The sequence below is a fragment of the Mytilus edulis genome, chromosome 8 (assembly GCF_963676685.1).
Source record: "Mytilus edulis chromosome 8, xbMytEdul2.2, whole genome shotgun sequence".
NCBI classification, from domain to species: domain Eukaryota; kingdom Metazoa; phylum Mollusca; class Bivalvia; order Mytilida; family Mytilidae; genus Mytilus; species Mytilus edulis.
Genome location: NC_092351.1, coordinates 63968236 through 63981586, shown reverse-complemented (window position 1 = coordinate 63981586; position 13351 = coordinate 63968236). Strand labels below are relative to the sequence as shown.

Here is a 13351-nt window from a genome sequence, read left to right as displayed (position 1 = left end):
CTGAAAAAAAAGTCGTAGCATATAAATCTGATAGTACTGCCAATTATGTTTTTGTAGCAAATATGGCGATGTATGATTTGAATGTTTTTTACTTAAAGTCAAGCAGCAAATATTTCACGAATATTAAAGCCATTGTGTTAGTTGGTTTCATCGTGTTTTGTTTACTTTAGTTTAGTAAAGAATAATATTCTGTCGTGTGTCCTACACTCTAATATCAGTCACTGTACTTCTGAGAAAATCCACTACGGCAACGCCATAAACAGTAGAGGAAGACATATTTGAGGGTCTTGATGGGGGTCTTTCTTTTCTGTTTTCTTCTATATTTTTATACACCTATTTTTTTCTTCTGTTCTTCATAAATCCAGCCCATTATTCTCTAATCTGAATATTTCAACACCCTGTCATTCATTATTCTAAATGTTTTGGCGTATTTTGTTCTATTCTTTATTTTGATAGCCATTTATTTTACACGTTTTACCTATTATTCTCTATTCAGTAAATCCCATCCAGACCCTCATAAATCTATAATATGTGTGTGCAATTCAATGCAATAATTAAAATACCGGTAGTACATAACCTTGCCATACCGTCAAAGAGTTTTATGAAACATTGGTGCACGTTTTTTCATGATTAAGAGAGATACATAATATTAAGAAGATGTGGTATGCATGATGACCAATCAGACAACTCTCCACCAGAGACCAACTGGCATAGCAATTTACAACTTTAGGTCACTGTACAAGCTTCAGCAATGAGCAAAACACATACTGCATAGTCACCTATAAAAGGTCCCGAAATGACAAATGCACAACAATTTAAACGGGAAATCTAACGATTTATGAACAAAACAATGAATGAAAAAAAATAATGATATACAGCAACAAAGGACAACTACTTGACTTGGGACAGGCACAGCAACTGTTATTGGTCCTAATTCCTATCCAGGGTAGTCCTTTTACTTCCAAACATGTTATGGGGCGGGATCAATATATATATATACCATTATTTAAACATCAGACTGTACTGGTTACCGGAACTTTAGACACACCAAACCAGGTACTTCATTATTGAGAAACAGGCAAAATATGCACTCAATTTTAGAATTCGTTCATACATTTTTGTATTACTCAGAACTGTCAGTCAATATGTGTACTACAAGGATCACAAGTGCTTCACCTTTCATTTGATACCTTAATAACTAAAACATAGTCGTCAAAGTTTTATATTTACACCTATCCGTAGGAACTATTTTGTTTTAAATATGTACTACTTTCAGGTATGTTCTTGTGTCACCGGGTCCGAATTCGGAGTGCTTCTATGCCTTCGGATAGTCAATGCAAGTTAAACGCAAAATAAAAGAACTTACTCAAACCAATTTGGAAAATTAACACAGACATCCTTGCACGCTCTATGTAAGTCTAACTAATCTTTTGGAGACACAGCCAAATAAGCGAAAACTAAATGAAGAGAAAAACAAGAGAAAGAAGAAAAAAAAACACACCTTCTTAAGTGATTATATATGGTTTAAAATCAGCAATTATAGTCAGACTCTTTTTGAAAGATTTTTGTCGCTATCAAAAGAGGCTGTTTACAATATGCAGTTTTGTTTGTTCTGTAATACTAGTAATCTGTCTGGGTGTAATCACTTTAATCGCTTCTTCGGCAGTGTTGAAAGAAAAAAAATACAGTCTTTCCCAAGTGATTAACTGCAATGTAGACTGTGTTTCTCTACAGTTCCATTACATCTGGTACCATACTGATGAACAATTGTGTGTTGTTGGATTGCTGTTGTATTCATGTATTATACATTATCTTACCTCCTATACATTTCCAGGAATATGATTGGTTGAAAGCGTCCGCGTGCAAACCGTGTATATTTGATATTAGGTTAGTAGGGAGGCGGGGCTTATCTCATACACGGTTAGTAGTGGAGTTACGTCCCTTTATATTCCATATTAGGTAAGAAGGGGCGGGGCTTATTTCATACACTGTGAGTAATGGTGTTATGTCCCTTTATAAAAACAAAACGGAACTGAGAAAAAATCTTAAAACTTCCAACAGACGAAGAAATTGATGATTAAGATTGAAATAAATTCATAAAACACATTTAAACCTTACAAGTCGTTATTGTTGGCATCTGTTTTTGTAGGATCAATGGAAGTATTGTCTTAATGCTAACAGTATTGGAGACTTTGCTCATTTTGAGAATGACTAGTCTTAATTTCACACGGTCAGATAGACGGTAAGATACATTCGTTACATATAGTGTGCTATTGACGTAATACGGTATATATGGGGTCAGTAAATTCCATATGGGGATTCGAGCTTCGCTCTCACCTCATATAGAATTTACTGACCCCATATACATGTAGCTGATGTTTATCGTTAAAATAATCTATGTCACGGCACCCCCCCTTTCTATAAAAGCAGTAGCAAAACACAAAACAATGTAAAAGACAAAAGTAAAACACAAAAAAAAAAAAATGTTTCTCAAACCTAATACGAAACAAAATTTAGACTTTTCGAAAAACTAAGGATTTTCTTATTCCAGGAATAGATTACCGTATTCGTATTTGGCACAACTTTTATGGAATTTAGGGTCCTCTATGCTCTTCGACTTTATACTTATTTAACTTTATAACTATTTTGATATGCGCGTCACTAATAAGTCTTATGTAGACGAAACGCGCGTCTGGCGTATTAAATTATGATACTGGTACCTTTGATAACAATTGTGTAAATAACATATGGGAAATATTGCCGTGAGTTATCCAGAGACATATGTTTGAATAAATATGTCCATAGTTCACTGCACATCTTACGATGACTGCATTTAAATAAACTATCTGTTTGATTTTTTTCGAAAATTGATATATGTATATATAGATATGTCACCGTTAGCGATATCAATACAGTAAATATCAAACTATGGATACCAGCTAAAGTCAAGGTAAGATAAACGTATCAAGTAATTCCAAATATAATCGTATTTGTATTGTAGAGGACGACTACATTCTCAACAATTAAAACGGATAAAATTGCCAGTAGTATTATATTGTATTCTGGAAATTCTTTTTGATGAAATACAGTTTTTCAATAAAATCTAAAATACATTCCTTTTCCTACATGTGTTTGTCAAATCCACAATAATTGTAAATTCAAATGGACGTTTTACATTTTATCTTTTTTTTTAGTTTGGATAAATCATTTAAAAAAGATATAGTTAAGTATTTATCATGTTTACGTCTTTCATAGTCATTTATAACAAATGTATATATATGCATATCCAAGTCGACATATACATGTGTATTATTTCGTTTTTTTCATTCATATGAGGGAGAAGTCATACAGGACGTTCCTAGAAAAAAATTAAAGAAGCTAGTATTATTTTTAAATTTAAATTTCCGCCATTCAAATGGTGCTCTCTCACTTAATAATTAAAGGTTTTTAACAAGATTTACCGGCGTCTGCATCTGGAGAATAAAGGCGATATAAACGATATGTGTACAGTGTTGGTTCGCCCAAACATAATTATGCATCAATATAAAAACAGAAATGTTCGACGAGAATAGGTTTTTTTCTTGGTTGGAAAGCTAATGACAAAAAAATCAAACAATTGTCGACAATGTCAATTTATTTTAGTGTATATTCCTACTAAATGAACTTATTTGATCTACCTGTGAAGTGGATGAATGGTTCTGAATACGACTGTTAAGTATCCATTTAAACCATACTGTATGCAATCATTAGGTTAATACAAACAAAGGATACCTGACAATTTGTTGGAATTAAAGTCGCATTTATAAGGCCATTTACATTAGGGAGCATTTCCAATTTTCAAATATACCAACCTGTCATCAAATTGAGTGCATTTAACTAAATTGATTCAATAGTTATCAAATGTACCAGGATTATAATTTAGTACGCCAGGCGCGTGTTTTGTCTACATAAGACTCATCAGTGACGCTCAAATAGAAATATTTATAAAGCCAAACAAGTACAAAGTTGAAGAGCATTGAGGATCAAAAATTCCAAAAAGTTGTGCCAAATACGGCTAAGGTATTCTATGTCTGGAATAAGAAAATCCTTAGTTTTTCGAAAAATTCAAAGTTTTGTAAACAGGAAATGTAACTTCAACAATGAAATTCAACAATGTAACTTTACGTTCATTTTATATGCAAAAAACTAAATTACATAAAGTGGTTTAAGATATTACTTACTTGTCCAAACACGCAAAACGAAATTCTATATACGCCTTTACTTATTTTTCGTATTTGTCAACTCTGCAAAATTAATAGACAAAATTCTGGCAACCGACGACGCAGTGTAACGATGCCACAATTCGCGTCATGACATAACGTCAAAATATGGATCTTTTATTATCAAAACGATATATTCAGCGAAAATCACATAAGAATATCTAGATAAATATGAATTTATTTTTGAGAGACTAAATTAAACAATCGAATATTCGTAAAAACTATTGTTTCAATCCAAAATAAATAAAATAGCTCCGTTTTGAAGGTCTAATTATGACTTTGTAAGGAAGAACTGTAATTCGTATGCTGTTCTGTTGTGCATATACCGATTTTGTATCATGGATTGAAAGCCAATATCTTATGTTCGTACAAAATAAATTGATACTACTAATATTATAGATTTAAAAAAAAAATCTTGATAAATAGTTATGGCGATCATTCGAGTGTATATATTATCATTATCTATTTAAGAAAAAGCTGACAGTTATGAACCTGATAGGAGTACAAATGAACAGCTGGCGGCCACCAGTATTTGCTTTGGGTCCTTATGAACAGGATTTGGATGCATTGATACGTGAAAGCAGGTTTTTGAGATGTATGAATATCAATGAAACCGAATGGGAGAAACACTGCGAAACAACCGATGAAATAGTGGGGTGCGTAATGAAAAACGTCAAGAAATTTGCAAATGAAGATTTTGAAGGACTTATTATCAAGGATGACTCAATCCGATTTGGTAGTTCGAGGGATGGTTTGAAGGTCAACGATGCTTTAGAGTTTGATTGCATACTTTTATTTGATATAAGTGAAATGATAGTATCGAAAGAGTCGGCAAGAGATGATACGTCTGAGGAAATTATCGGCATGATGAAACTTCGTGTCATTAATGCTGAATATCTTATTAGAAGATTTTCCTGGATAGAAAATACTGAAATATTCAAAAAGTTTGCAAATGGGGAGTACTTCTTAAACACTAAAAACTTGCAGGAGAAAGTTTTCAAATCTTTAATTGACAAATCGCGAAAAGTGATTAATGACCAATTACATGATATACACAGTCCTTATTTTCTTCGTCGTACTTCAAAACCCCCTACATTCGATATCAACATTACGCTTAACAAAGAGAAAGCTATTACTGTTCTTCGTGATGATATCAGATCGGTACAAGGAATGCATGTGTCCAATAAAAAACAAAGTCTTGATATTGATTTTGTCCCAGCATTTCATTTACGGAATGATCGTGTTCCCAACCCGCATACTGCACATTTACCCCATGGATTTGGAATTGAAAACATGAACTGTCAAGTTTATGCTGTAATGAAGTGGGCACATCGCAGCACAGAAGCCTCATCAAAGTTTGACAGTGATTGTTTATGGAGAGAATGTACGTCTGGATATGAAAAACATATTCTTGATGTTTGTAGCCAAAATAACAGCAAACGCTTCCTTATGACTGCTTGTCGTTTGCTGAAATCGTATGTAGCCAATCAGCATAAAACAAATCAGATAAGATCGGTTGCTGCTTCTCAACATTTAAAGACTATTTGTTTCTACTGCGTTGCTTTTCTTACAACGCCAAGCGACCATAATTCACTATCTGGGTTGAAAGAGGCTTTAGGATATTTTCTCTATTTTCTGGGTTTATGTATAGAAAGCAAAAACCTGCCTCATTTCTTCTTTGGGAATCCATGGTTATGCATTCACTTTCCTCATAGCTCGTTTGGGCATGGTCAAAAACAGAAGAACCTGTATAGCTCTGTTAAATTGAAAACTTTTAGCCAAGCTTCATTAAGCTATACAAATATGCTAAATGATTTGAAAGGACTTTATACTGAGTCTTGTCAGCTAGATACTTATCGCATAGGACAATTCAAAGAACATTTGGGTTTGAAACACAACTACAGAAAGCCAAAATTTGAACTAGTTACTAGTAAATTATATTCAGTATGGAAATTATGCATTTGCTTAACTATTCTTATTCTCAAATTAAAAGCATTTATTTGCTTTATAATACTATTACTTTTCATCATAGCTATTACAATTACCTACATTCTCTCTTGTTCTCTTGCTGTTCTGTTATTTCTTTTGCTTCCTCGTTGTTATTCATTTGACTTGTTCACTTTCATGTTTTGGACTTTTTCTATGTTATCTTTTGTCATTTTATTTGAACCAATTACTAGTACATTATATTCGGTATGGAAATTATGCATTTACTTACCTATACTTATTCTCAAGTTAAAAACATTTATTTCCTATACAATACTATTACTTTTCATCATAGCTATTACAATTACCTACATTCTCTCTTGTTCTCTTTTGTTATTTCTTTTGCTTGATCAATATCATTCATTTAACTTGTTCACTTTCATGTTATGGACTTTTTCTATGTTATCTTTTGTCATTTTATACTCTAATAGGGCATAGTATATGCCCTCATACATGTATCAAGCGCAAAAATGTTATGTGTTTGTTGAAAATGATATTAAATTTGAAATGATTATTTTTATGCCACCATATCCGGGAAATGATATATTTCCAAGTTTTCCCTTCAGTTATTTGCTTTTTTTCTTCATGACTTAAGATATTGCCCTTTTATTCGTATTTGCTGTAGATAAAGTATTCGTGTCGAAGTGACTGGAGATCTTGGTTTCAATAACCGTAAAATAACTGTCAAGCAATAATGCCTGTATAGCAATTGATTCACATGGTTTTCGTCTGGCTGGACACACCAAAGAATGTTCTAGAGAAAGTGCGCTTAATATCTATAAATTGATATAACAATTATAAATATATTTATTTTCGATATGGTTCAACCTTAATTTACTTTAAAACTCAAAAATCTAAAAATTAAGATTCCTGAGACTGTATTGAAAAGGAAAACCCCCACCATTAATTGTCCGTGAGGTAATTTTATCATATCTTTGTTTACTGATCAGACATAGCCTACGTTAAATTAACATAAGGACAATCTTTTTGATTTTTTATTAATGATTTGTTGTTACCTATTAGAGTCATCACAAGGCATACCAAAAGAACTTAGTTGAAGGCCCTGCTGTGACCTACAGTTGATTATTGCTGTGTCATTTGGTCTCTTGTGCAGCCAATCATATCTTCTTTTTTTATGTATATACTGTATGATATGGAATTATTAAATTAATTAAAAAGTAAATATATATAAGACGATGTGGTATGAGTGCCAATGAGACAACTATCGATCCGAGTCACAATTAATAAAAGTAAACCATTATAGATCAAAGTACGGTCTTCAACACGGAGCATTGGCTCACACAGAACAGCAAGCTATAAAGAGCCCCAAAAATTACTAGTATAACCATTTAAAAGGGAAAACCAACGGTCTAATCTATATTAAAAAAAAACAGAAACGAGTAATGCTACCAACCTTTCAATCTTATCTGAAACAATAGTGTAACATCACAACAAAGAAAGACACACTATAAAATATCAATTGAAAAGACATATTAACATAAGAGAACATACACTGAACGAATAAAATTGATCTATGTTACTATGCAAATACAAAATCAATAAAATAAGGGATGAATAATTAAAGTAACAGTATTATACCGCTGTGAAATGTTAAACTATTTCAGAAAAACAACAATACATTGAACAAAAATCCGCCATTTACAATAATATTGTACACAGGTAAATGAAAATAATTTGGTTGTTAAGCATACAGTTAAAATTGAGAAAGGAGTTTTTTTTACAAAATAAATAATTTTGATGTTCATTGTACGAAGAAGTGAAAATTTATAGTAATACCAAACACTGATCAAAGCTGGTATATAGACAAGATATAACCCTGAATAAGTAAACAGTTAATAACAAAAAAGCATTACAAATAGTATAAACAGGTCAAATTAACAAGAAAGTACGATTTGAGAGTACTCCCAGTGTTCTTTTAGCTTAAGTGTTTCAAAGTCCCTGGCATGGTATTTTCTGTTCAAAATCTTTCCATTAACGGATCATTATTATAGTGGAGTGACATTAACCATAAAATCTAAAATTATTAACTACACCCAAAAACGAGACTGATGAGCTGTAATGTCTGCTTTTGCCGGTCGAAAAATATTCGTATTGTGAAATTTCCGACAAATGTATTTTTCAAGAAGTCAGCATTAATGCATATCCTGTCATTTGAATAATATTGTAGTGGATAAAAATAATAAAAACTTATAGAAGAGAGAAATATTCGATGTAATAAATTTGCTACTATCCAGCTTAAATCAAAAGTCAATCATGTTAACTCGTACAAGTTCCTCAAACACTGCTATCTACAACCCCCCCCCCCCCCAAAAAAAAAAACAACAATGGTTTAATTGCGGACAACTATTTTATTTGTTGATATTAGGTTGAAGAAAAACGATTCTTAAAAACATGAAGGCATTTAAGGGAGATATTTCACGTTGGTATTGTGCTTTTGGAGGGAATTAATATGGTCGAAATTTTGATATTTCAGTATATATGCATTGTAACTACAAACCATTGTAACTACAAACCTGTTTCGACTTTTCTTATAACTTGGTGTACATTCAATACACCTTTTTGGCTTACGCCCGCAAGGTATATATAATACATAAAAGCAGTCCAAAAATAAACAGAAAGATACGAACACAACTAACATATTTGATACGAAGACATCTAATACATTTGATACGAAGACATCTAATATATTTGATACGAAGACATCTAATACATTTGATACGAACACAACTAATATAATTTTGATAGTGATGGGTTGTTTGCTTGTGAGAGAACTGCCTATTAATAGTTTTTATTATTACATTTTTGCTATTTCTTTATGAGGTTTATCTTAACTTTAGTGGATAGTTGTCTCATTTGGAATCAAACCACATCTTTTTAATTTTATAATTAATGCAGGATTTGTTGCTCGTGCTAAGAAATCAACACAATATCGATAAATAAACATAAAAATTATATTATCAAATTAGAAAACCTGTCTATTTGTTTGCCTCAAATGCATCATGCATTGTGCATGGTATATTTGTATATAGTATACAATGCATAAATTCAACTTCGACAGAAAAGGACGTTAAGTAGACAAGTGAATTATCTAGGTGTAAGTTCCAAGTAAGAAATCATATTCGAATACCAATACGTAATTATAAATCAAACAGATTATTGACATGTAGTCGTAATCACATTATCTGGTTCTTTTTTTTCCCGATTGTGACATGGCGAGCTTTGTACTTACCACGAGCAACATGAAGATTTCCACCAGTGGAGAAGGATCTGATATCACTGTTCGATCAACTGAGATCACCTATCCCCAATACTTTTAATTTGTTTACATACATTAGACATACATTTGAATTTACAGGCTATATAAACAGCATAACCCTAATAATTAGAACAATCCTACACCATTATTTATGTTTATCTTGTAAATTATTCAGAAAGGGATTTAGAACCACAAACTAATTAAAAGATCCCAAATTCTTACATGGATACAGAGATTTGTGAGAGAAGTTTGGTTGTACAAGATGGGCGAAAGATACCAGAGGGACACGGGTTATATCAATCTAATTATAACAATTAAGCACGTAAATTTAAATATATGTATGATGCATGTACACTAATTAGATAGGATCTGCTTTGGCGGACCCTTCGAGTTGTATATTGAACAAATAACGTGCATGACCTGTATTGCTATACAAGAACATAAACAGCAGCCATCTTTTCACCGCTTCAAAAGGCAATTGAGAATGTAAATATATCATGGTTTTTTTTCAGAACCGTTGTAATTTCATTACACAACAAAACAAAAATAATTATCTCATCATTGTTAAAAATGGAAGACGATACCAACAGTTTCTGTAGATCAATGAAACAAAAGAAACACAGATGATACACAAAAGAGCAAAGAAAATCGCATGTGATTAGGAAAGACATTGTATCCTTTACAATATCAAATTTAAGTGTGTTTGACATAAACAACAACTATTTAAGCAACATTCCAGCTAGGGTATAGCTCTCCCAATAGATAAGATATAACAGGGCATGCATTAAACTAAAAACTGCACAAGATGACATAAACCAGGTGATGCATCATTTCGGGTTCAAAATCGTATTCCCGGTAATCATTTGTTAAAGTAATGAACAGATTAAAGCATCAATAATCTGGCAAAGTAGTTGATGCTGCAAGTTAAATACTTCTTTCTGTGTCGTTATAAATATTGGCGACAATGCCACTAAATGTGTAAAAGAGGGACGACAGATACCAGAGGGACAGTCAAACTCATAGATCGAAAACAAACTGACAACGCCATGGCCAAAAATAAAAATACATTAAAAGTTGTAACATAAGAGTTCCAAATGGTGAAGATGAAATTTCCCCTTCGTAAATTTTACGGAGGCCATCACGAGTTGACCATAATGACATATCCTTTCACAGATGATATCGGATGAGTTCCTAATGTCGTAACTACAATCCAGTTCTTTTTTCACGAATGTGACATACCGAATTAGACTATTTAACGGGTTTGTGATAACATGAGCAACACGACGGGTACCATATATGGAGCAGGATCTGCTTACCCTTCCGGAGCACATGATATCATCCCCAGTTTTTGGTGGGGTTCGTGTTGCTTAGTATTAATTTTTTTAAGTTGTATCTTGTGTATTATTGTTTGTCTGATTGTCTGTTTCTTTTTTAGCCATGGCGTTGTCGTTCTTTTTATAAGTTTGAATGTCCTTCTGTTATCTAACGCTCTCTTTTGTGACATAACAATTGATTTTTATTAAAACAAATAACTTAAGCTTTTCAAAAAATTATTTTCGAAATAGTCAGAATTCAGTCATTATATATGGCTAAATATGCATCCAACATTTGAAGCAAATGATTTATCCAGAGACGTATATTCAAATTTATTTTATGAAAGTTCCTGATGCAGGTTAATCCAGAAAAGTGACTCGCACGCATGCAATTTATAAAGTGTTTTATTCATTTTTTTTAATATATGTTTATTACTTGTGTATACACATATATATAACAAAATGAATAAACCACTTTGTTCCTTTGAATATATCAAATGAGAATAAAGAACTCAATATATAGTAATGCACCAAGGTTAAATAGAAGGATGAAAAACGATATTTGTACATTGTTGATTCACTTAAACAAATGCATAGTCAATGTGAAACAGAAAAAGTTCGTTGAGCCTAGGTTTTCCTCATGGTTGGAAAACTAATGATAAAAAATCAAATATTAGTCGACAATGTCAATCTATTGTAGTATATATTCTTACTACATGAACCTACTTGATCTACCTGTTGTGGATGAATGGTTCCGGAAATATTTACCTAAAATGACCACTGGCGGATCTAGAAATTTTCATAAGTGGGGGCCCACTGACTGCGCTAAGAGGGGGCCCCGCTCCAGTAACGCTTCAGTGATTCCCTATATAAGCAACCAATTTTTTCTCAAAAAGGGGGGGGGGCGGCCCCCCTGGGCCCTTCTCTAAATCCACCTCTGATGACTGTTCAATATCCATTTTAATCATACATTACGCAATCATTATGTTGTCTGCTAATACAATTACTGAATACCTGACAATATGACAATTTGTTGGAATAAAAGTCGCATGTGTGAGGCCATTCACATTCAGAAGGGTTCCTTTTCCCCCCATCTCATCCGACCTGTCATCAAATTGAGTGCATTTATCTAAATTGATTAATTAACTACATCTTAAAGTTAGTAAAGTCATTAAACAGATTGGTCTAAGATATTGTTACTTGTTCGGACACGCAAAACCAAATTCTCATATAACATCACACATTCAATGGTTTTCAAATGAAAACCGAACTTATACCTTAAAATAACCGTTGAAAATGAACTTATACTCATAAGGTTTATAAGCTTTCCACTGCAATATTGTCAGTATGTTCAAATCTGTTGGCAAGTCTATGAAATCATAGACAAATTCCGACAGAACAATATAGAATTTGTTGTTGGTCCATGTCGATACCGAAATTTCCAATATAATCATTTTTAGCTTGTCATTTCTCTTATATTAAATAGTGACTGTAAACATTACTAAGATGATGAAGTAAACACAATTTGTTTCCTTCTGAGGCAGAGCTACTTTAAACAATTTATAGAGTGCATTTGTAAATTCTATATTTGTCAACTTTGTATTTGTTTTGTTTTTGTTTTTCTTTTTATGAACACTCTGATAGTAGGGTTTAGAGATGAATTTTAACGTAATCATCACAATATGACTTAAGTTATAAGTAAAAACTAGGAAATTATTAGTATAAAATATAATAATTAAGAGTTGTTATAGAGTGTTGAACAAATATGCATTGAACGAAGCTAGATAATATCGAGTTTATTATTGAGAAATTAACTTAATATATTGAATTTGCTTAAAAACTATTATTTTTTATCCAAGTTAAACCAAATAACTCCGTATTGAAGGCCTCAATGTGACTTTGAGATGAGGAACAGCAATAAAAGCGCTGTTGCTTTGCTTTTGCAACTACTAGTTTTTGCTTTGGGTCCACATGAACAGGAATTGGCTGCATTAATTCGAGTAGTATAAATAAAAACGACACAGAGTGGAAACACTGCGAAACAACCGATGAAACATTTAGGTGCGTAATGAAAAACGTCAAGAAATTTGCAAATGAAGGATTTATTATCAATGACGACTTAATCCGATTTGGTAGTTCGAAGGATGGGTTGAAGGTCAACGATGATTAAAAGTCTGATTGCATACGTCTATTTGATATAATTGGAATGATAGTGTCGAAAGAATTGGCAAGATATTATTCCTCTGAGGAAATTCTTGGCTTGATTAAACTTGTGTCATTAATGCTGAACATTCTTGAATAGAAATGACTGAAATATTTAAAAAGATTGCAAATGGGGAGTACTTCTTAAACACAAAAAAAACTTGAAGGAGAAAGTTTTCAAATCTTTAATTGACAAAACGCGAAAAGTGATTAATGACCAATTACATGATATACACAGTCCTTATTTTCTTCGTCGTACGTTAAAACCCCCTACATTCGATATCAACATAACGCTTAACAAAGAGAAAGATATT

At 32.3% G+C, this 13351-nt stretch overlaps 1 protein-coding gene across 1 annotated transcript; it reads left to right on the top strand.

Annotated features, from left to right (window-relative positions):
- The first annotated feature begins 2861 nt into the window (after positions 1–2861).
- LOC139487080 (uncharacterized) lies at positions 2862–6968 on the top strand. The gene is made up of 2 exons (XM_071272085.1): positions 2862–2950; positions 4731–6968. Exon 2 carries the CDS (start codon positions 4746–4748, stop codon positions 6681–6683), a length of 1938 nt encoding a protein of 645 aa, XP_071128186.1. The 5' UTR covers positions 2862–2950; positions 4731–4745; the 3' UTR covers positions 6684–6968.
- The last annotated feature ends 6383 nt before the right edge of the window (positions 6969–13351 follow it).